This window comes from Heliangelus exortis, chromosome 1, assembly GCF_036169615.1.
Source record: "Heliangelus exortis chromosome 1, bHelExo1.hap1, whole genome shotgun sequence".
Taxonomy (NCBI): domain Eukaryota; kingdom Metazoa; phylum Chordata; class Aves; order Apodiformes; family Trochilidae; genus Heliangelus; species Heliangelus exortis.
In genome coordinates, this window is record NC_092422.1 from 160,619,845 (window position 1) to 160,643,889 (window position 24,045).

General features: G+C 35.1%; 1 protein-coding gene across 6 annotated transcripts in view; it reads left to right on the top strand.

Annotated features, from left to right (window-relative positions):
* The window catches only part of CCDC91 (coiled-coil domain containing 91), a 107,728-nt gene that overhangs the window by 25,003 nt on the left and 58,680 nt on the right, over positions 1-24,045 (top strand). For all 6 annotated transcript variants that reach the window (XM_071733396.1, XM_071733395.1, XM_071733398.1 and 3 more), the window contains exons 5-6: positions 1,186-1,374; positions 3,243-3,347. In XM_071733396.1, coding sequence (XP_071589497.1) covers positions 1,186-1,374; positions 3,243-3,347 — 294 coding nt within the window. The remainder of the gene's footprint in view (positions 1-1,185; positions 1,375-3,242; positions 3,348-24,045) is intronic.

Below are 24,045 nucleotides of genomic sequence, written 5' to 3' on the forward strand. Positions count from 1 at the left end.
ACTCAGAAGTAGGTTTAGCACATCTAACTTTGCTTCTTACGGAAGGGGAGTTCAGAGCGTAAACAGCAGTTTTCTTTCTGGATGTTTTGTCTACTGAATCTTATGTATCCATATACAGTAAAGATATCAGCCATTTTTGTTTAGAGATATCCTTTGAGAGAGTTTTATAAAAAGTAAATATTTATTTGTGTCTGTTTTGAATAAAAGGTGTTAAGGGAATGGGCTAAATCTGATCAGTCAAACATCTCATAATAAACATATTGAGATGTTCCTTTCACCACCCCTCCCCAAGTCTCAAGTGCTCTTCACTTTCAAATTGTTGTTGTTGAAGTGGCAGCTGAAATAAATTTACCAATTTTTTTGCTTTGAAGTTCCTTTGCTGTAGTATAAACAAAATTTTGCCTTTTTTTGTGTTTTGCGTTTTTGTTTTGTGTTTTTGTTTTTTTTAAGAGAGAAAAAAAAGCTGTTGTTTTTGTTAATTATACCACAAAATATTTTAAACCTCACCTAATTTAGTTTTTGCTTTCCTTGAAAATATGACCTTATTAGTGTTTCATCTTTTTTGGATTGTGTATTCTAAGAAGCCTCTGTTTCAGTTCTTATACTTCTACAGTTCACTGAAATAACATCTACTAAATTTTGTAGACAGGTTCCAATGACTCTTATTCTGCTGGTCTAGCCTCAAGATGAGATATTTATTTTAGCATACAAAATTAGTGTTCCCTTTCCATGGCTACTGTTTGCAGTCTGCTTTGGGTGAAAGCATGGAGTGACTGGTCCAAGAAAAGTTTATGTCCTTTTAAACCTGAGGTTGAGAGACAGACAATTCAGTTTCATTTCTTCAATGCTTTTTGAGTATTTTTCCTCATTGGCAACTGAGGTATCTGTGCCATCCTCCTTTTTAAGGATTTCTTCTAACCTATTCTTGAAAAGCAGTTGAGGAGATGGGAGGATTGATGTGAATCCATTGAGAATGACAAACTACTGTTCCATTGTTGGAACTTTCTTTTTTGGCCAGCACATTCTACATAGGAGCTATGAGTGGTCAAATTCAAAGAAGTATGGTTTCAAAAAAGTAACATGAGTATTTACAGTTCTTAAATTCTCTAGTGTCATAAGAAAATGAAAAATTACATGACTGGAATATTAAATTCCCTTTACCACTTTGTTTCTTGTGTGAATTAGAGTCAAGCAGATATTCCAGTTGCCTCTTTGAATGTAATTGGAGACAAGACTTCAGTTGCATCAGCCATTGCTTTGGTTGATGCAGAGACACAGGGAGCAAATGAATTGAAGAGCTGCCTTCAACAAACTGTTGCAAACCTAGAAATCAAGCTTTGCACTGCTGAAGAAGAAAAATTGAAAATTAAAAAGGTATGCATAAGCTTAAAATTAAAATATTTAGCATCTATGTAGGATTTAAATATCCTTGAAGCTGGTAGAGATTTGCAATGCATATTTTTTGTAGAAATTAGACAAATTCCAGAGAAATTGGCTGAATTTAGTGAATTTTTTTTTTAAGTCTTCTTCATGTCATGTTTTATGGTGAATTTTTCTAAAGTTTTAGGAAACAAAAATTTCCTGGAGGTGAAAATCAAAACAAAACATGTGTTCTCAGGATGGATCATGTGGCTATTGATCATGGAAGTTGAATGTGCCTTTTACTGTCTTTATAACCATAAAATATAGCATGGATAACTAAATTCTTGATATTCCCTCTGACCTGAATATGGCAGTGTACCAGGCAGGTCTATGTCTGTAGTTTTGTCTCTAAGTTACCAAAAAGGTGTGGGATAGTAACTTTTAGTTTCTTCTGTTCTTAAGACTGTTCCTTGTTAGCCATCAAGGTGTACTAGGGAGGAGGAAATGGCTTGGTGGAAATGAAAGTGAGGATTAGTAACTAAAGGCAGCAGTGAGGGGGTCTGGAATGTGTTGATTTTGCTAGGAATTAAGTATGAAGAAGAGAGCTGGAAAGGAAACATGAATACAGACTGTAAGAGCAGAGAGCTAGGCTCTGGACTGAAGGAGTGTTGCACAGTCAGTTTCTGTCTTTATAGTTGAATCAAAAACATTGAATCTCCAAAACTGTTTTTATTATTTGGTCTAAAAGCAGGACTGAATCTTAAATAAGGACCTGCTCTTTCTGTCCTCCTCATGACCCTCTCAGTTGTGGCTTTCTTTGAGTATGTGTACAGTGATCTGGTGGGTCATTTGTTTCTATGTTGGCTTCCTGTGTGGCTGCAGAAATTATTGTTCTTGAGCATCTGAAAGAGTGCCAATAGCTTATGTATACTAGAAATGAGTTTGGTAGGAGCAACAGCTGCAGTAAGAACCAGAAAATCCTTAGCTCTTTGTATAACAAGTAATTTTAAAGTTTATTGTCAATAGTGTCATTCTTCTTCCTCTCTAGTGGTTCATGTTGGGTGGGCTTCTAGACTGGATCTCTCCAAGATCACAGAATATTTTAAAATCATACTCGTTTTGGAGATGTAGATAGAGATTGTTAGGGCTGTATATAATGGGATTTCTGATTTTTAGTGAAAACTTTTGCAAACAGTACATTTAATATACTGCTTTTCAAATGCAGAAAGACAAAGCAAGCTATTAAAAATATGGAAATAATTAAAATAGTTTCACTTGAAAAGGATGTACAGCAATCATCTGGTCCCACTGCCTGAGCACTTCAGGGTTGACCAAAAATTAAAACAAATTATTAAGGACATTGTCCAAACTGAAAGGCTTGGGGCATCAACCACCTCTCTAGAAAGCCAGCTCCAGTGTTTGACCACCCTCTTGGAAAAGAAATATTTCTTAATGTAAGGTCTGAACCTCCCCTGATGCTGCTTTGAACCATTGTCACACACCCTGGCACTGGATCCCTGGGAGAAGAGATCATCACCTCCTTCTCTACTTTCCCTCCTCAGGAAGCAGCAGAGAGCAATGAGGCTTCCCTTTAATTTCTTTTTCTCCACCCTACACAAATGCAATGTTCTTATTGGCTCATTGTAGGACCTACCTACCAGGGAATACCTTTGATTTTAAATACCTTATACTTTTAAAAAATATTGTCTCAATTTAATCAATGCAATCATAGTTTGTTTGTACAACCCTCTTTCTCTCTGGATGTTATGACAGCAAATGTCATAGTCTTAAAAGAATTAAATTAGAGTAGTTAGCTGAACCTGTATTTTCAGAATTTGCAAATGTTTGTAACTTCATATTTTATTTTATAAACCTTTTAGGAATTAGAATATTTACTGGAAAAACATAGTGTTCTAGAAGTGGATTTCTTGAAAGAGAAAAAGGAAAAAATAATTTCACATCAAGATCATTACAAGAAGCTCCAGGTAATGTTTAATAGTATGATGAGCATGTTCCAGAGTAGCTATGGCCAGTTATTTGTAAAGCATTAGCTTGAATCTGGAATAGATGGTGTTGCATAATATTCTGTAAAATGTAATTAGATGCTATACAGCTGAATTAAAATTGTTTTCATTGCAGAAAGTCAACTTGATTTGTGATATACCTGTGTGAAGTTTCATGTAGAAAACAGATATTTTTAAATTTAAGTTTTCAGTCTTCTTCCATTATACCAGAACAGACTAAATATGTAAATGTTTCAGATGTAAATGTTTCAAATGTTTCTTGTTGGTAATTAACCTTCATTGATTTGTTGTTGTTGATGTTGTTTTTCCTGCTGTGTATGGTTTTTAAGTAACTACTCCTTGTTTTGCATTTATTAAAGTGTTTCTGTAATAATTTGTATCAAGTTCCTGGCTGCAATACTTCCTAGAACTTACCATTATATATGGTAATATAATCTAATATTTTGTTTTGTTTATATTTGTAACATTTGTAACATGTGTGATTGTGTAGTAAAAATAGGCTTTGCTTAAAAAACCTTCTGATTTATTGAAGTATCATACTGGCTAAAGTTAATGTTTATACTAAACTCTTCATATAGAATTTTTTTTTTTTTTTTAATTTATATATATATATACTTTCATAATGGTCTTCAAGTAGAAATATTTAAGTAATGGAAATGTGACTGAGGCAGTTATCAGTCTCTGTATCGTGTCTCTTTGAGTCAGGTACTAAAGTTTATGAGAATGGCAATGCAAGGGTCATAAACTTTTACCTTTTTAGAAAAACACATGTACTTCCTCTCATTGTCTTCTGGATTTATCCAGGATCAGATCAGAGAAGAAAAGTATGTCACATGCCTCAGAGCTAACAGTTAAAATTGCTTTTATGAAACCTGAATATTGGATGCCTTCTGTTAGTACAGCTTTTAATGCCAATTTCTTTTGTCTTTCTCTTGTGGCTCTCACAAGACTTGGGTTAACACCTGTGGCCACACACTGAGGGAATCTGGCAGCTCCACTGTACAGATGTCCATCTCCCTCACATTTCTTTTTCCAGTAGAAACAGCTGGTTATTAGTCCTGCTAACTTTAGAAGCTTAAAAGCAGACTATAGTGATGACTCTGGCAGTGCTTGGGAACTCTCAGGGACTTCCCACTGAATCATTCAAAGCTGTGGATATGTATTGACTGAATTGCTCTTAAATTAAATTTCTGTGTTAACGTTTCGTGTGTGAACATCTGTCAAACAGCTGCCTCATGAGATGGTTTGAATTGCTTTTTACTTGAGCATTTTTTCATGCACCTTTATGTTTACTAATTAACTTCCACCACTTGTGGCAGGGAATTCTCAGATGCTCTTTTGCAGGTAATTGAGCCAGTCAGTCAGGTCTTTAACAAAGCAAGGTGATAGTTAGGTTAGACTGTCTTTTTTTTTTTTTTTTTTTTTTTTTTTTTTTTTTTTTTTTTTTTTGTGAGGTTACAGTGGTCTCAGAGCAGCTTTCAGTAATCTTTGTCAACTAAGCCAGTAATTCTTTCAATAAAACATTTTTTTCAGATTTTTAATACTTAGAAAAAAATATTTTGAAAGACAAGGTAGGAACATAACTATATTGCAGAAGTTTTCTGAATTGGTTTATCATGCTGATAAAGTGAATTGTGTTCTGAGCTAGTCTCAAACTTCTTCAATGTAGGTGTGAAAAAGCCTTATGCGTAATTTTGTAGTACTGAAAATGAAAGAATTGGAGTGATAGTTGCTGTACCTAATCAGGAGGGACAGAATTCCAAGTCAGTGGTATAGTCTTAGAAGTAAGCCAATGGCTGACCATGGAGTGCTGCCACATTTATATCGTGTAAAAGAGAAAAGTAAAAAGTCTTGTGCTTGGTCTAAATAAAGTTCTTTAAAAAATCAAGTTTGAATAGACTGTGTAGTATTTTCACATTCTTAATGTTGTTTCCATGTTACTAAAAACAAGAGACAGTAAAGCAGTAGTAAAGCAGCAGTAGGTTCATAAATAAAATAAACAAGTTACTATTAACTTTATAGAGTTCTGTGGATATTTAATGCAATGGTCTCCTTGAGATCTTGAATTCATTCAAGCTGGTAAAATTGGAGTTATAATTCCCACATTTCTGCTTTGGTGTTTGTAGTATTCAAGAGACAGAATAATATGCTGTAATTCTAACTTCTTTGCATACAAAATGTGGCTGAGATAAAACTGTTGTGGGAAGTGTAATTTTAGTTTTCATTACCTCTGCACAGTGTTGCTACTATACAAAGGTGCATAAATTCAGTATCATCCATATAATTCCCTGCTTATTTAAACAAGAAGGAAATAGGTGCAAATATATGTCTGATTTTTCTTTTTTTTTTTTTTTTTGTCAAAGTGTCTATTTTTTCCTCATTTTTGATCACAGTAGTATATATTCATCTTGACTTAACACCTCAGCCTTTTAAATGTGACATGCTGCATGTTTCAAAGACATTTAGTGCTGGTAAATAATTTTTTACTACAGTGGGAATTACTGGCAATTTTAATCCTATAAATATAAAATTTTGCTGCAGTACCATTGCAGTGTGCTGGAGAAATCAATAAAAGCAGCATTTAAATAATACCAAGCTCTAGTTTTTAATATAATGAAAAAATATCAGTAGTGAAATTGAATATTCCTGTTTAGTAGGTGTTCTTCTCTTACTTGCAAATCACAGAGAGAACATTTAATTTGAGAAAGGAAAATAGCTCCTGAGTTCTATTGCTCTGAGTAAGAGAGAATTCTTTGGCCAGATTGTTTAGCTGATAAGACTTCTGATGTTTGGTCTATCTACAGACAACTGTTTTTGATGAAGCACTATGAACTCCATCATAGTTTTCCTCTGCTTATTTCTTTGATTTACCACACAGTCTTATTTGAAGCAGTACTGTATTGCTGCTGGAAAATTACAGCTTCTGTTACATACTTTTTTTTTTTTCCCCCATCATCAACCTTTTCTGGAAGTTAAGGAGTCTGCTTTTTAAAGAACAAAATAGTTGGTGTAGTGTGATTCTTCTTTATGAAATAGACTCCTTTTTCCATTGGCAACTGACATCTGTTCTACAAAACTGTAGTTCTTCTGAAAGAACCACAATAGTATTCATTTGGAATGCTTTGTTTTTGTTCCACCTTTTTCTTCAAGCAATGTCTTTTAAATTTGTACTGAAAAAGTGACTTTAAGTTGCTTATTTTATTTATCAATATTCCTGTTGCAAAAATGATGTTTTAGAAAGACAAGAGAGGAAGCTTATACTGGAGAAAACATTGACAGGTCAGTACATAATGATAATAACTTGACTAGATCATGCAGTAACACCTAGCTGGGATTAAATGGAATTAAATGGTAACTTAAGTACAGTCTTTGCTGTTTATAGATGATATTTCATTTTCTATTTTGGTATCTGTTGGTGTTTTGGGGATTTTTCATTTAAGTACCTGTATAAATGTCACATTTAAATTATAAAGCTTCAGATTCTGAGGAAAAAAATTTAAGAGCAGTAAAGACAGGAGAAAGTAAACTTGAGAGTTTGGGCTAGTTTCTTCCCTTCTAATTCTGAGGAATGATTTTATTTTTGTTCTGATTAATATTGCCTGTTAGTTTGGGCTTTTTCATAACTCACATTCATATGAAATGATGACAAGAATGTGGACTTGCTTCTTCCTGTATCCTTGGTTTTGGAGATGATGATGCTTCAAAACTTTAAAATACTTTGAAAGGTGTATAAGAATTAAAACTACATTAATGCTAAATTCATCATAGAATTTTCCTAGTAAGTTAAGTAGAATTGTAGAAACATATTTTTATGTACTTATAATTTAGGACTGACTACAGTATGAATCTCAAAAATTGCACCTAAGAGATGTAAAAATTTGCTTGCATTCACAGAGTGTTGAAAATGGAATGTTAGGAAATGTAACTGTGTGGGATGGTGTCTGATTTCATATGTATGGATTCTTTTGATCTTTTTGTTCTTTCCTTTAGTATTTAAAATGAAGTGTTGTAAACATTGCCCCACCACAGCACTCCTTGTAGTTGCTTGCTTTCCAAATTGAATTAAGCCTCATAATATTTCATAATATATATTAAGATCTTTTGACTTTAAATTCAAACAATGCCATAGTAATCTCAATATTAATGAAATAAATGGCTGATTATGTAAATATTAGCCCTAATGGCTACATGCTGAACTTCCTGGAATGAAAACAAATTTCTCTTGGAGGAGAGTTGGCCTTACATTTCTATAATTCCAAGAACAAGAAATAAGGTAACTTGCTGAGGGTGCATTTCACCCCATCATCCAGGTAATTAAAGAAGGGGTTAGGTAGTATTTGCTCTGTGGCATGCACCACTTGGCACCAGGTGGACTTTGTTCCACTGAAGAAAGTCAATGGACTTTCTTTTTCTTTCTCCCACTCTTTCACTTTCTTCACTTCATAACCCTCTGGATGGAGGCATTCAGCCACCTCACTGTAAGGTGGATTTATTTATGATGAACCCTATGAACCCTTACTTTATGATCCTCTCTATGAGGTTGTTGTGAGAAACAGTGTCATGCTAAATTAGAGAGAAACAATATTGACCACTGTTATCACAGAAGGCTATCAAATTGGTTAAGGATGATTTTTCCCTTGGTAAGTGCATACTGACTTACACCTTCTTGTATTCCATATGTCTGAAAATGTATTCCAGTATCAGTTGCTCCATCACCTTCCTGAGGATTGGGTGTAGGCAGATAGGTCTGTAGTTTTGCAGATCCTCTGTCCTGCCCTTCTTGATGCCAGGCATCATGTTTGCTTTCTTCCAGTCCTTGGGAACTTCCCTTGATCATCAAAATATGTCAAAGATAATTGAGAATGGCCTCACAATAACATAAGCCAGCTCCCTCAGTGCTTGTGACTGCATCCTGTTAAGGCACCAGGGACTCATCTAAGTCCACTTTGTTTTAGTATTCCCAATCCTGATTGTGTTCCACTGAAAATTTAATAATCACTTCAGACTTTCCCTTGGATCTCGGGGGCTGGGATTCCTGAAGCCCAGTCTCAAGGCATTTTTCATGTGACCAGGGTTCCTGCCCCACTCAGCAGTGGGTTTGCATTTTCATGGTTTCCTTCAGCTGTTAACACAGTTGTGGAGTCCTTTCTTGTAGGCCTTTATGTCCCAAGCCAGATTGAAAACCAATTGGCCTTTGGTTTTCATAAAAAAAGTGTGTTATCCCCACACGCTTGGAAAGCATCTCTGTTTTCCTCCTGGGTCACCTGCTGCTGCTTCCACTTCCTGTACATTTCTTTTTTATGCTGGAATTTAATGAGGAGGCTCTTGTTTGTCCATGGAGGCCTCTTTGCTGCCCTTGCCTGATTTCCTGCAAATCACGGTGAACCGTTCTTGAGTTTAGAGGAGATAATCCTTGAATAGCAACCAGCTCTCTTGGACCTTCTTTCTAGGTATTCTTTCAAGCAGATCCCCAAAGAAACTGAAGTCTTCTCCCCTGAAGTGCAATGTTGTGATCCTGCTTTTTTCTCTGCTCCTTCTCCTCCCCTGCACTCCACCATCTCATGGCCACTGCAGCCAACTCAGGCTGCCACTGATCTTCACATCCCCACAGTCCTTACTTTTGAAAAAATATTGGTCCAACAGAGTGCCTCAGCGATTACTCCTCGGTCATCTGTGTTAGGAACTTGTTACCAATGTGCCTCAGGAATCTCCTGGATTGCTTCTTCTCTCCTGTGATGTCCCTCCAGCGAATACTGGAGTGGATAATGTCCTTCATGAGGATCAGAGCCTGTGAATGAGAAGTTTCGTCTTGTCCAAAAAGGCCTCATCTACATGATCTTCTTATAGAGCATCTAGTCTATAGCAGGCAGATGCAGCAGTGTCCACTGTACTGGTTGGATTCTAGTCCTGACCCATAAGTTATTGCCTGATCATCTACCCCAAACAAGAGCTCCATGCATTCTGACTCTCACATAAAAGATTGTTACCTTCCTGGTCTTTCCTTCTAGAAAAGTGCATTTATGATTCTAGAAAACGTGTTCTGCAGGAGATTGGCAACTGGTCTTAGAGGTATGTGCTTTTTGTGGCTGGAGTACTAGAAAATGTATGTTTTCTTACAAAACTAATATATGACTTACATCCTGTTAAATACCATCTTCTAAGAAAATATTTAAGTTGGTTTTAGGTGCAGACATAGAGGAGACAGAATGCTAATAATGACAAATAGGTGTGAAAAAAAAAATTATCTACTGTACCTGCAACTAAATTTAAAAATAAGAGTCCTGGAAATTTCACAGGTCACAGTAGCATTTAAAATTATGGAACACTGAAAATGGAGGATTTCAGAAAAGACACTTTCACAGATGGTAATGCATTTTTGCTGAACTTTTAAAGTTGTTTATGGATATGGCAACAATCCCTTGCCCACCTCTTTTTCTAGTGTGTGCCATATACTTCACATTTATTTCTTCACTTTTAATTTTTTTTTTTAAATATTACTCTATAAACTCTTCTTTCAGACACTTTTTATTCAAAGTCTCTATTTTATTAATATTTTCAGAGCTGTTTATCTTTTAGCGTGGTGTTTTCCCCCTTGTTTTGCTGCCATCTTTAAATTGTATTTCCACAATGTGAGAAAATAAATTTTGATTTCCATTAGGAAAACATTCTACTCCCTTGCCTTTATATATTCCTCTAATGTTTTTTTTTTTAAATTATTTTAATGTCTTGTTTCAGAATGATGAATTGGAAGAGTGGATGTAAGACTAAACATGCTGATTATGTTTTTAAAATATGCTGTGTTCAGATATATCTCTATTACACTTTTTTGCTCTTACTTAAGAGCTTTGAATGCCTAACTTGCCTTGTGCTGTAGTATTCAGTTACAGCCATATAGCATGCCTAGCATTTTTTTTTTTTTTTACAACTATGTGCCTCCTTTCTTTGACTCTCCAATTTCAAAAATATGCAAGAAATTGTGCTTAGACAGCTTTCATTTTTCTAATGTATGTTTAAGAAAAGATACTTTCTTTTTGTACCAGGATTCCTGTTCTGACTGCTTTCTGACTGGCTTGACCTGTTTTATGCTAGTGTATCCTAGATTAATTTATATGTATTGAGGAATTTATGTTCAGTGTGTCACAAGTCCATCACAGCTACTGCAAATCTCCATTTGTGCATTCACAGTTTGTTCAGGATTATTCATCTTTTACTTTTTTCTATTTAATATGAAAAATTAATTGTGATAATTGTGAAATGTCAAAATACTTTTGACACTGATAAAATGGAATTCTTTACCACCAAGCTTGTCTCATCGAGATTTACACAGAATCTAGCTTCTGTAGAAATACTGTCTTGTTGGATAAGTGGGGGGGTAATAGAAATGTGCAAAGTATATTAACAAAAATTAAGAAACCCATAAAAAGGAGAACCCGAGTAGTTGCACTGTTAATGTTTTGTTGACTTTTTTGGCATGCCCTTTTTTAAAAAAATGGGGGGAGTAGCACCAAAGCAGCTCCATGTCTCTGGATCCACTTGATCCCTGTTTGCGTTCTATGTAACATCTAACACAGTGTAATTATTGTGTGTACTAGGCCATTATTCACTATTAAAAAACAAAGTCTTAGACAATACTGGTCAGAACTGGTTGGTACTTAACTGAGTACTTAGTACTTGTCAGTACATAACTCAGAAATACTCATATGACTCCTATGTCAAAGATAAATTTATTCATATATTCTCTGTTAACTTGGAAACTTCCTTACTGTTTATCCTTTTCAAGATTTAGTCTCTGGGTTGGTTTTTTTTTTTTTGAGTAAGCTGCTGTAATTTTAGTATGTAGGTAAAATGCATACATCTTAATTTCAACAAATAATAGAGTTGTAAAAGGTCATTTTTCTATAGCTTCTGACAATGGGACAAGTATTACTGGTAAAAGTTATTGCACTGATCACAAGAGTATAAATATAACATCTTTATATCATCAAGATTTTTAAACTACTGTCTGATTATAAAAAATGTTGAAGGACAAATAATGTTTGGGAGATGGAGGAGACAAGGGATGGTCTTAAATCAGCTTTAATTTTATATCAACATAACTAGATGGCTGTCCCATTTTTTTTCCCTGCAGATTTCTGTTACATATTCCTATAGTGACTATTTTCTGTTCTTCTTATAGACAACCATAGTGATGCTTACTACTTTGTTGCTTCACTGTTACTGTTTTTAAAAAAGTTTTGCTGCTGAGACTTGGATAATTGTTTTCCTTATTAAAGGCTTAAAAGTTCCAGAACAGCATATGACACTTAAAATAATCATGTACTGAAGCTACTGAGAACTCTTTTTTACTTTTCTTGGCTAAAGTTTTATCATTTAAAGAAAACTGATACTAATAAAAACTATAACATCTGTTTTTAAACCTGAAGGAGCTGAGACAAAACAGACTTTCCTAGTCTTATGCACTTCCTTAAAAATAAACCTACACTTTTAATGTATTGCTAGACAGACAGTATTTTGGGTGGATATGTATTAAAAATTTAAGCATCCTCAAGCAAATAATTAGGATGATCATCATTCCTTTCCAGAAATAAATGCCATAGTGAAATTTAACTTAAAATATGAAAGTGCAAGTCTGATTAATGCTTTAAAATAATCCAAGATATTTTGATACAAGATTGAGAGCAATTTTCAGTTTCGTCCTGTATTTCAATATTTTATATATTCAGCTGCACTTAATGTATTTCCTTTTTATGTAGTGAGAACAATCCAAGTTCCTGTGCCAGGTTTTCAAAGTGCTGAGGATATAGTCACACTCACTTATAATGAAGTGAGTGTGTCATTGAAAAGCAAATTTCCGCTGTTCTGTTCAGAGTTTGAAATAAAGCTAGATAACTTCAGGGAAGCTAAGAAGGGAAAACAGAGGTTGAGCTTAGAAGCAACAAGTAGTGAAAAATATTTTGGGCCTCCTTTATATTCAAACTATTATTAGAAAAGTAATTTTCATGATTGCAGAGCCTTCTTGTTAGCGATAAAGGAGGAAAAGGGGATATCCATTTCCATCTTCGTGAACTAAACCATTATTTCAGGCAGTGTTTCATTTTGTTGCCTACTATTGTGTCACTGTCCACCAGAATGACTCCTTATACTATTTAATAACTACTATTTAAAACTACTAAGAATATATTATTACAGTTCTACAGTAGTGTAATTTTTGTGATTGTTTACTTTTGTAAGTAAGAAGACCCTTGATGGTTATTTCCATCAAGGAATGCTTAATCTCATGCTTTCTATGTCACAGTTGCAATTTTTGTGGATGCTTTTTAATAGTGAGTTGTGCTAAACACTTCAGCTTGAACAGAAGAAAGTCTGTACTAGATTATGGTGAAACTATCTGCTTTCTAAGGAGATCTTTCTCTCCTTCCTCCCTTCTCCAGTCTTCCAGTGCTTATCAGATTTATTTTTTTTTCAGTATTATCACTTACATTGTATTTGCTTCATTTGGGCAACTTTCCTCCTGTAAAAAGAGACAAAAGTAATTTTGATCACAAGAAGAGAACTGTGGAGTGTGATCATAACTCTGCCACCTGGGAACTTGCTACCTGTACAGAATCCCTGGTGACCAACCAGAAAGCAGCTGCATCCAGTTGGAGTGGTGAGAAGCTGCTTCAGTGAATAAAACTTGGACCCATAGCTTATAAAGATTAATTCTAGACATGTATCAGTTTACCACATTCAGTGTTACCGTTTTAAAATAGATTTAGCAGGTTTTAGATGTCCTTTTTTGCTAAAAATATGAACTGAAGAAAATTTGTTCAGGGCTTTTATGGTATTCAGCCAAAAATCCAGCAGACATCTCATACAAGGAGAAGGAGGATATTGTAGCTATCCTGTAACAAAGACTACAGGAGAAGTCTAAAGATATCTCATATTTCACATAATATTTTCAGGAGATAGATCTCACATGGATGTAGGCTTAGTGGCACTTGACCCCCTTCTTACGTCAAGTTTATGTCTTTACTTGCGCATTCTTTTGAGAACTGAGTATTTATTAACTAAAAATAGCAGCTCATTGAGACATGTTGCAATTCCTACGGCAGTATTTCATAAACTTTCAACACATTCCTAATCTGTCACCACCAATTAAATTATAGGTGACCGGTCACTGCCATGGCCGATGAATCTTCCATTGGACAATAGAAACGGAATGGCATTTTTTGAAGAAGAAACTTTTTTTTAATTATTTTTTTTGTATTTTGTACTTTTAATGAGTGCTACCCTACTTTGGGTTTCTTTATGTGACCTCCAGTCTTTTACAAACCTGTACATTATGCTTAATAAATCCACATGCAAGAAAGGCCATATTCCAGCAGGATTTGCTTTCACTTTTTAAAAAGACTTAGCCAGCAATAATTGTGCCCCACTGAAGAAAGAAACTGCTCAGAAAAAAAAAGTGTCTTTATCTTGCTTTTTCTCACCTGGATTAACCAATTTGTGGGATAGTGTAAAATATCAAGAAGTTTCAAGCAAAGTTAAAATACAGCTAAAGCTTTCTGTCACATTCAGTCCTAGTGCTACAGCCTTTAAAAGTCTATTTAAATTTTATTTTTTTATTATATGACAAGGAAAGCATGAGCTTGTTTCTGCATCCCTGCCAGCTGGCTTGTAGAAAGGAACCAAGGGACTATTGAAAAGGGTGATGTATGTATGGCCTAAGTTTCTAGAGTCAGAGGAAGTTATGTTTGTGTCCAAATTAGAATCCTCTTCTCCCTCTCAGTTTCTAGCAACAGGAGGCTTTTTGGTGTTTTTATTATGTCCTAATCTTAGTTTCTTTGGGGGAAAACTCTGATCTCTGTCTTTTTTTTTTTAAGATGAGGTTTTGAGTGGGTTTTTTGTTTGTTTGTTTGTTTGTTTGTTTTTTGTTTTTTTTTTTTTTTTTGGAGGAGAGTCTTTATTTGGTTGACTTTATTTTTTTTAAGCTGCAGGATATTGTATAGATTAAAGAGAGGTGCTGCAGAGGGAGTTGTTGTCCTAAGAAAAAAATCTAGATATAAGAACCAGTGGTTTTACCCTCACTTTAAAAAAAGAGAGAGTGAGGGGGGGGGAAAGAGTGTAATCTAGGAAAAATATAAAAGCAAATTGGTAAAGATATTGACACTGGATGGGTGTTAGATACACTATTGGAAAAATAATTTCTGGCTCAAACAAAAAAAAAAAATTATTGGACTTCTGGTGATATAAGATACTTCTTTGCTTAGAGAAAGAGACCAGATTAAATATATCCTCCTTTTAACAGATTAATTAGATTTCCTACCTACCCCCAGAAATCTGACTTTCCTCCTCTGGAATAAGTAGGTTTGCTTCTGGTTCAATGATGTCAGTGCTTTTCAGTAAGCAAAATAGAGAAATCTTGTTTTCTTTGACTCGTATCTCCTTTCATTAGCTCACACGTTAAAATAAATACAATAGCATGACACAGTTTTCATGTAGGAATGGTCCTTAAATGTCTAGGTGTTTATCTAGACTCTAAAGCATTTGTGTTCATGTTTTGGTTTGGGTTTTTTTGTTAAAAATACTATACAACTGAAACTTCATTGATAACAGGCAACTAGAGGTTGTGATAATCTTTGTTAATCAATCCAAAGTTTTTAAACAGGTACTTAGAAACTAAATATTGCCATCTCTTTTCCTATTGTATGTGTTGCTTGTGCTCTCACATGAGTTTAACATCTATTTATTTTTGAGAACTGTGAATTTAGTCACTTCAGAGGTGGGAAGAGGTAAAAGAAAGAACCAAAACCAGACTCCCATTCATGAAGCAACCCAAATTTTTGCTGATGTCAAATGTGCATGTACAAATCCATGCAATCTGGGAAGCAAACAGGAGGAGCTACAGTGCTGTATGCACAGGCTGAACTATGACATGCAAACAGCTGCCACGTGTTGGGGTACTTCGTGTGGCTGGATATCTACCATGAATGGTGGAGATCAGCTCATAAAAAAGGCAGGGAAGAAGATGAGGTGAGGTTGTCATTTATAGAAATGAGCAGCTTCAGACCCCAGGACATGGAAGAAGACAGACAAGAGAGTTCAGGACAGCGGAATGGTTTAGTTAGGTAATGAGAGAGCTGGCTGTTGCTATGAGGGAATTCTGTATCAACTCAGGAGACTGAGGAGAGTCTGTGATTGCTGAAGAATGACAAGATCCAGAAAGTGTGGATCCAGACTTGTCAGCCTTTTGGTCCTTGGGAAGATCATAGCACAAGTGCTGTTGACAGCTGGTTTTGGGTACATGAAGAAGGGGATTGGGAGTAGCTAACATGGATTTACCAAAACATAAATTGTGCCTGACCACTCAGGAATTCATATTTTTGTGACTCAGGTAGGCATTAGGATGTTTTAGGCAATGAGATTGTGAAATTTCCATCCTCACAGGTTTCCAAGATCTCACTAGACACAGATCTGAACAGGCTCTTGGACCAGTTGAATGCTTGAGGTTCCATCCAACCTACTGTGATTAAATCTGGTTTGAACTCAGTGTTGATCTTGCTTTCAGCATGAGGTTCAACTACATGACCTCCAGAGGTCCCTTCCAACCTCAATGATTGTGTGATTTTGTTACTTAATACTTTGGTCATATACTGAGAAAAATAAATAGCCCACTCCCAGTCACTAAGGTCATAACTCAAATCCAGGGGAAACTCCCCAGGCTGAATTGTTTGGAATATTTTACTCCAGTCTGGCCTACCTCATTGCCAGTAAAAAAGACATCAGCAATTAAGGGCAGGGCCAGGAATGCCTAAACCAAAAATCTAATTAATGCAGTATTTGAAATGTTACACTATTCAATAAATCAGTTCTTGTAAACTTAAAATCACTGTTGAATATTGTAAACCATTTGTGGTTCTTTTTAATGTGTCTGTCTTGTTAGAATAGGAGCTAATACTATGCAACATATTTCTCTGCTCTGTGAGATTTTACCACAAACAAATGACAGCCATTCAGAATTTGGAAGGGAAGGACTGGTTCCCTAAGATATAGAACCAGAAGGAGAAGGTCTTAAAAAATCTGCATATCTGTGCTATGGGTTCCTTCTTCTGGACAATTTAATTTAGAAATTTACGGTTTAGTAGCAGATCTCTAAATGCAAGGAAAATGTAGTAAGTTGCAGATGCACTTTACGTTTTGGATTGGGCAATAGGGTCTGACAAGTGTACATTTTTTATTTCATAAACCTCTTTTGTTTTGAACAACATGGTCAAGAGAAGCTTGCCTAGCATAACTTCAGCTGAGCAAATCTGTATAAGGCTTTGCTGCTGCTTTCTTCAGTACCTTTTTCTTGGCATTTGTTTTATGCCAAACTCCTTGATTTGCTGCTGTTTTTCAAACTGTTGTTCATTATCTCTTCTAACCTAACTTCTTGTCACATTTCTAATAGAACATATGCAGGTAGCTTGATGAAGAGATGAATACCTATCTTGTTGTCCTGCAAGCTGTGTAAATTTTTTGTTTAACCTGCATATCATACCTTTCATTCATTGTCTTCAGGAAAGAAACAAAAAATCCACAATTCAGCAGCCACTTCTGTTGGAGGTGCTTTGCTTGTACTTTAATAGGAAAATAGCTGTTGAGCAGCTGTTCTTCAGATAGTGTGTCTGATTGGGAATGTTTTTAGTGTTCCAAAATGTATTTACAAATCAGAAAACAAGTTAAGATCAGAAAAAGAGGCAAGTGTTATCAGCATTGTTTGCTTCCTGAGCTTTGAATCAAGAGGCAGCCAAACAAAATAGTCCAGATACTGAAAATGAAGAGGAGATATAAGGATGCAACTGTTTTTTTGTTGATTTTTGAAGTGAATAGGACTGTTTACATTATACTTCAGTAAGTGTACTATACTTATTTGTATACTGCAAATACAAGAAAGGAAGAAAACCATTTGTCTTTTTATTACACTGGAAAAATTTCAAGGATATGTTGGGAGTTTTATATACAACGATGCTATGAATTGTTAGACCTTTTAGAATTAAATCTTAAGAAGTTTTTATTCATGCACAAGTGTAATTTCTGCCTGCATGCTTTTGAAGCTGGATTCAGCTTTCTGTATGGCTTTCTTCAGTTTCTAAGCAGACATTAAAAGAGTAAGGCTGTCCTCTAGGAATGTGCTCTTAACATCATTATGTATTATGAATATTACAACTCTGTGAAAACACAGTATGCATTAATTCAATTAGTTATTTCTAAAACATATTGAAGACTTCTCAAAGGTGGACAAAGCTGCAGGTACAAAAGTTACTGGGTTTTGGCACAGAAGGTATTTTTACTTCAGTTATAGTTTTGTTAACATAAATGGTGGTTTTGATTACTGTTCACTATCATTTGAAGTTTCAGAGTTTTGAAACTAGAAATAAAAAGTTGTAGCCAGAACAGTAGCATATATGCTGTAATGAAATGTAGGCAATGGGTCCTTTGGAAGACTTCACCTTTCACTTCAGGAAAACAACCATTGAACTCTCAATTGTTGTTTGCTTTGTAATATTATAAAATACAAAGTACAATAAATTGGTTTTTTAGGTACTTTATGTGGAAAAAAGTTGTGAGGAAAACCAAGTAGCCTCATGATGAATACCTAGTAGAGCAGAGGCTTGGTAAACATGAATGTGGTTCACAGAAGGGATTGAGGACTGGAACACCTTTCCTGTGTTTTTCAGTGTGGAGAAAAGAAGGCTCCAGGGAGATCTTGTAACTGTAGGGTTACCTATAAGAAAGCTGGAGAGGGACTTTTTATAAGGGCAAGTTGTAATGGTACAAAAGGCAGTGGCTTTAAACTGTAAAAGTATGGATTTAGGTTAGATATTAGGAAAAAATACTTTACTCTGAGGGAAGTGAGGCAATGGCACGTGTTGCCCAGAGAGGCTGTGAGGGCCCCGTCCCTGGAAGTTTACAAGTCCAGGCTGGACAGGACTTTGAACAATCTGATCTAGTGGGAGGTGTCTCTGGCCATGCAGGGAGGTTGGAACTAGGTGGTCTTTAAGATCTCTTCCAACCCAAACCATCCTGTGATTCTATGATAATGTTTAAGAATTCTGAAGGCAGTTAGAGAAGGCTTCCTGACTCAAATGTGCTGTGTTATTTACCATATCATACAGTTTTGCTAGCAAAACATATATTATTAAGAAAACCACTTAGCACTAACAGATTGATCTGCATGTGAGTTAGCCTTTGTTTTTCTTCTTTAATGTCCTCTGCAGTGGAAAGTCTCTATATTTATGTCCTGTGAAATAAGTGAGCAAGTATAAACTGTAGTTGTTCTTAACACAATTTTAATGCCTTAATTGTGGTAGAAATCCATATTATGCATTGCAAATACTTGAAGAGTTTAGTTATATGTGGTATAAGAACTATAATTATGTTTCACTTTTGGACATTTACAGGCTCTTCCATACTATTTCCTTTACTCAGTTTTTCACATTTCCTCAGTCTTAATGCCTCCCAGCAGACTGGTCCATTCACACTCACTCAGCTCCAGCTCAGCTCAGCTCTAACTCGACAGGAAATGTCCTTATCACCATATTAGGAAGTTGGTCACGAAAATTTGTTCACTACCTCACTTCATTATTCACTTTAAAGTCTTCTGATGTTGTATACTCCAGCTAGCAATGATATTTATTTGTATAAAACAAATTATATTATCTCCTTGATTCCTATGGTGAGCTCAGGGTTGTACATACTGAATATTCTTTTGGTTATAATGGGAAATCTGAAAACTTTCTTTCCTGTGAAAATGCTTGTCCTTATCTTCAGGTTCTCAGCTCTGTCTTTTACTAGGATGGTGGTAATGTGACGAAAGTGAAAATATGCTATAGACGTAGAAGCAATCCTGTGTCTCAGTTCTGGAGACCTCACATTCTTACTTCACATAAATAGAAATAGTGACCAATCTTATATACAATAGCACACTCTAGTGTGTATATTAATTAGCCATTATGCATTGATTCTCATCATGTTTAACTCAGTGTTTCGCTGATTTATTTTCTGTTATATTCTCAATTTTTTCTCTATACTTGTGTGAATTGGAGGAAATGTCTATCTTCAAATGAGAAAGTACCAGTTTCTTAAGAGAATTTTTATAATACTAAATGTTACTTGTTATTTTTTTAAAATGATGATTTGAACAGAAAAAAAGTTGAGTTTTGTGAGGAAGAAAATTTTTGTGACAGAACCTTAATATAATATAGGAATCGAGTCTAATATGAAGAATTTTAATGATTCAACTGTATTCACCCAGAACTGTGCAAGATAGATTTGAAATGCCTTCCAATTTAGTTGCTTCAGGGACCTGCAGTTTGCCTTTTTTACATTAAAACAGAAATCAGGAGGAAAAAGGGTATGTTACTTTCTTTGATGTTTGCTCAGACTTGCATCTACTTCTGCAGATACTACAGCTTTACAGAAGATAGGCACTCAGCATCAACACAGATAACTCCCTTGCACATTATATATAGTAATGTAAGACTCTTTGCAGGTGTTACTGAAACATTTGTACAATTAAAACATGGGTACTTTGTCTTAACTTAGAATTTATTAGCATGTTTTAAATAACTTTTTTTTTTTTTAATGGGGTTTCTGAATAAGTAATGTAAAAAAGTGCATCATATCAGTTGACATAAAAAATTAGGGGTTTATTTTGTGGGTCCTTTTTGCTTATTTGTGAAAGTGGGCAAAAATTTGTGGTCTTTTCCTGACTTGATTTTATTTCTTCTGTAATTTTTTCATACATGTAAATGTGATCTCATAGTGCTTTGCTGCAGTACTGGCTTTTGCTTTACCTGTGTATTACTGCTGTGATCTTTTTTAATGCTATAAATTGTGATTATTGGTGACATAATGTAAGAAAATAATAATAAGATTAAGTTTCTTTTGTTCTAATGGCAAGAGAAAAATCAGTGGGGAAGAAACTACCTGTGGAGAAAAATGGCATAAATTCAATAGACCTGATACAAATAAATTTCCTTAGCTATAGTAAAATTTTGGGATATTTTGTTGTTAGCTGTGCTCTCTATAGAACTGGAGTTGTGAAATTACTGTGGTGTTTACTGCTGATCATTAACAAAAGGTATTCTGGTGTATAGTAATTTTCTTCCTTTTCAGATAGATGGCTGTGGTCCCAATTTGCAGTGTCAAGTCTTTTTCGATGTTGTTTTTGGTACCTGTTAGGAGCACTGACACAATTTTTTAAGCATCCACTTTTGATAATGAGAATGACAGTTGCTTTGAAGAAGATGAGAAGAAAGACTGAAAGTTTCTCACAAGAAAGTGAGGCTTTAACTTACTGCTGTTATACTATGTATGACTTGCAGGCACGCCAGAGTGGAAGGTTAGTAGGGAATCTGGGTAGAGTCTGAGTGGCACGCACTTTTCTTCAACAACTCAAGACAGTCTGCCTCTCATAGTTAGTAGAAAAATATATCAACTTATGTTTAGGTGCATAAAATTAAATAAGTCTGAGGTCTTCACTCTCTCTTCTTCCTGATCACACCTCACAAATCCTTTTCTTACATATTTTACATAGTACTCTGTTGAGCCATGTTATTCTTATACTTCCCAGTATGCACAAACACATGCCCTGAATTTCTGTCGAAATTCTGGATGTTAACAAAGAATTCTGTCTGAACCGTGTGTGTGAATAATGATTCACTTAAACCGAAGTCTAAGCTCAAACTTGTAGCTAAAAGATCTAAGAAGAATGCTGATGATGTTGGCAGGCAGTAACAAGCAGCTGGATGGCAGGTGGTCAGTAACCTTTCCTGCTGTCACAGCCACTTCAGAGGGTTTCTCTCCCCAGTGGCAAGCTTGGGAACCGCAGCTCTCAGAAGCTCACCAGGAATTTGGATCCATCTCCTTTGACAGTGGCTTGATTCACAGAGGTCTAACAAAAGGAAAAGGAGAGTCTGAAGTTACTTTGATTTTAGACTGTAAGGAAAATTTCAGCTTGATCCATTTTCTTATCCTTGTCATTCAATCATTTCTTTGATTTTGAAGACATAGATTTTAAAGCACATACTCTTTATCTGTTAATTGTTCACAATTACATGTTCCCTCATGTAAGAGTCACAAAATTGAAAAAACCACCCAGAAACACTGATAACCATTGGGCTATGAATTGCTTGGTACCTTCATACTGTGTCCAGGCAGACACCTTATGCTTTCTGGAACATTTGTCAAGATTTTTATCCACAAAATAAAATAAACTCATCTTTTTTTCCAAGTTTGTTTTAATTAATCAGCATTCTGATGTGAGATTCTTTCCATCACAAGGCACAAGGGAGCAGGTAGAAGTCCTCTGAAGATTATTTTACTTAAAAAAAATCAAACTTCTGGACTCATGTTTGTTTCCTTGTTTTAAAAATATTTATTAAAAAGAGGAAGAGAGCAACAAAGTTATTTCAAAACCACTCTGTAGGCATGCAAACCATGTAGAAGAACACTACAAGAGCAAGCCAGAGAACACAAAATTCTTCTCTTTATGATAGGAAGTCTGAATGTTACGTTTTATTTCCAGGTCTACACTATTCAGAACTCTTCTTAGACCTTCCCCTTGCTTTCTTACAAGCAGAGTAATGCTAAGAGTAGCTATCTCAATTCACTAAGTTATTTTCCAATGGGAAGTACAGAAATTGCATGCCCATTGTTCATCAAACGAATATGCTGCTGGTACTGAAATGTTTCTATTGTGTTCATAGCCAAATCATACAGCTCAGTAGCTGGTGTATCTTCATCATTAAGACACTAAATCAATGGATGTGCTTCCAAAAAGTGTTACTTAAATTGACTTTGAATCTTCTCATTCTTGGATGTTAAAAGGCCCAAGTACAAATTCCACTGAGTGACATGTCTTTAAGATTTTGAAGCAGTAGTTTACAGACTTTCCAAAGAGGCCAGCCATCCTCAAAAGAATTAAAAGAAAAACCAACCAAACAAAAAAAAAACACTTAAAAGCCTTAGCTAAAAAACCCTGTGAATACATAAAGGAAAAAGTGCAGACAGTATAATTTTCATCAGACTGGATTAAGTCTTGCAATTAAGTATTGCAAAGTGACATTAAACTTTTCATGTATGTGTTTGTAATAATGCCCTTTTGTTCTCCCTACTTGCTCTGTTTCAGAGGTTGAGTTCTAGAATTGACCCAAACAAAGCTAATGCCATACTAATATTTCTTTTCTAATGACTCTCTTCCTTTACGTTAGTAAATATTTCAAGAAAGTTCTCAAAAATGTATTGAATGGAATCTTAATGTTGGCAGATACACTGTAGTGTTGATTCCTCAACTCGTGTTAGCAGTTTGCATTTAGTATATGACTTTGATCAAATCACTAATTCTGAATGACTTGAGAAATTTGTTGTAAAGAGGGCAAACTACATTTTTTGCTTCGTGTCTTGGTTTGACTGATAATGCTAGTGAGAGGCACTGTACTTTTTACCAGAATTAAATATGTTACTTCCTTGGTCAACAGACTTGATTGTTGCACTTGACATAGTTCTGAGCGATCTTAGATGGAAATATTACTCTTTTAACTCTTCCCATTTGAAGGCTTCTCTCAACACTGAATGCTTCTTGTTTTGATTTGTTTCTTCAGCTAGTTTAATTAGTTACCTCTACTTTCTCTTCTGTGTAAATCTTTTTTCATATTTGTGAATCCAAGATGTGCTACTATAATAATTATCTTTTTCTTGGGTTTTTGTTGTTTTTTTTCTTGTGTTTCCTGTTTTGTTTTTTTTTTTACCCTGTGTTCACTTTTCACAGGGCGTGTATTGATAATGGAAGAATTTTTGGAGTTAAGCATTGGATCACATTTCCCCCTCCCCCCTTTACACCAATTCTATAGTTTTGTGCTGTACAAATATTTCTAGGCACTATTTATTTTTACATATATAATGTCTGATTTTTACTAGTTTGTGCTGTCAGTGATGCTTAATGCATCAAAATGTGATTAAACTGGTGTCCCTATTGTGCAGCATGTTATGCAGTAGTTCGTTTACAATTCAAAATACTTAAATCTTCAGTTTCTCTCCTTCATATCAGGTGTTTTTGTAGTACTCCATTAAAAAGTCAGGTTTGTTCAAGAAAATTTGAATGTCTTAGTGTGTTTTGGGCCAATAGTAAGAAGTTTGTATAGCTGTAATCTCAAAGTTTTTGCTAAGATGGCCCTTGCAGGAGAAAGAAACAGAGCAGCAGACCTGAAACCTCTAACAAATAGAGAGTTACAGACTGATCAGTTTACGTTTAATGATTTTGTGTGGCCTTTCATAATAAAATTTAACATGCTTTGTTAGACACTAAGCTTTCCTTATTTCAGACATACTGAGCTTAAGAAAACATAGAATTAATTAGTTTCAACTTGAATTCCATCAAAAAAAGCAGTATGTATGTAGTGTAAGTTGTGTGTGATTTTTCACTGTAATCACTACAAGGTAAGGTTTGTCATAAATGTTGTCCTGATTTCTGTCCCAGTTTTTCAAGGTGATTTAAAGCACCTATGACCTGCTGTACGGATTTAAGAACAGATGCCTGAGGCAAAGAATGGGAGAAGGGAAAGTTTTTAATCATCTTACTAGCTGGTGATCTGAAAATGTGGTGCTGGTTACTGATAAGTGTGAAATGCTTATG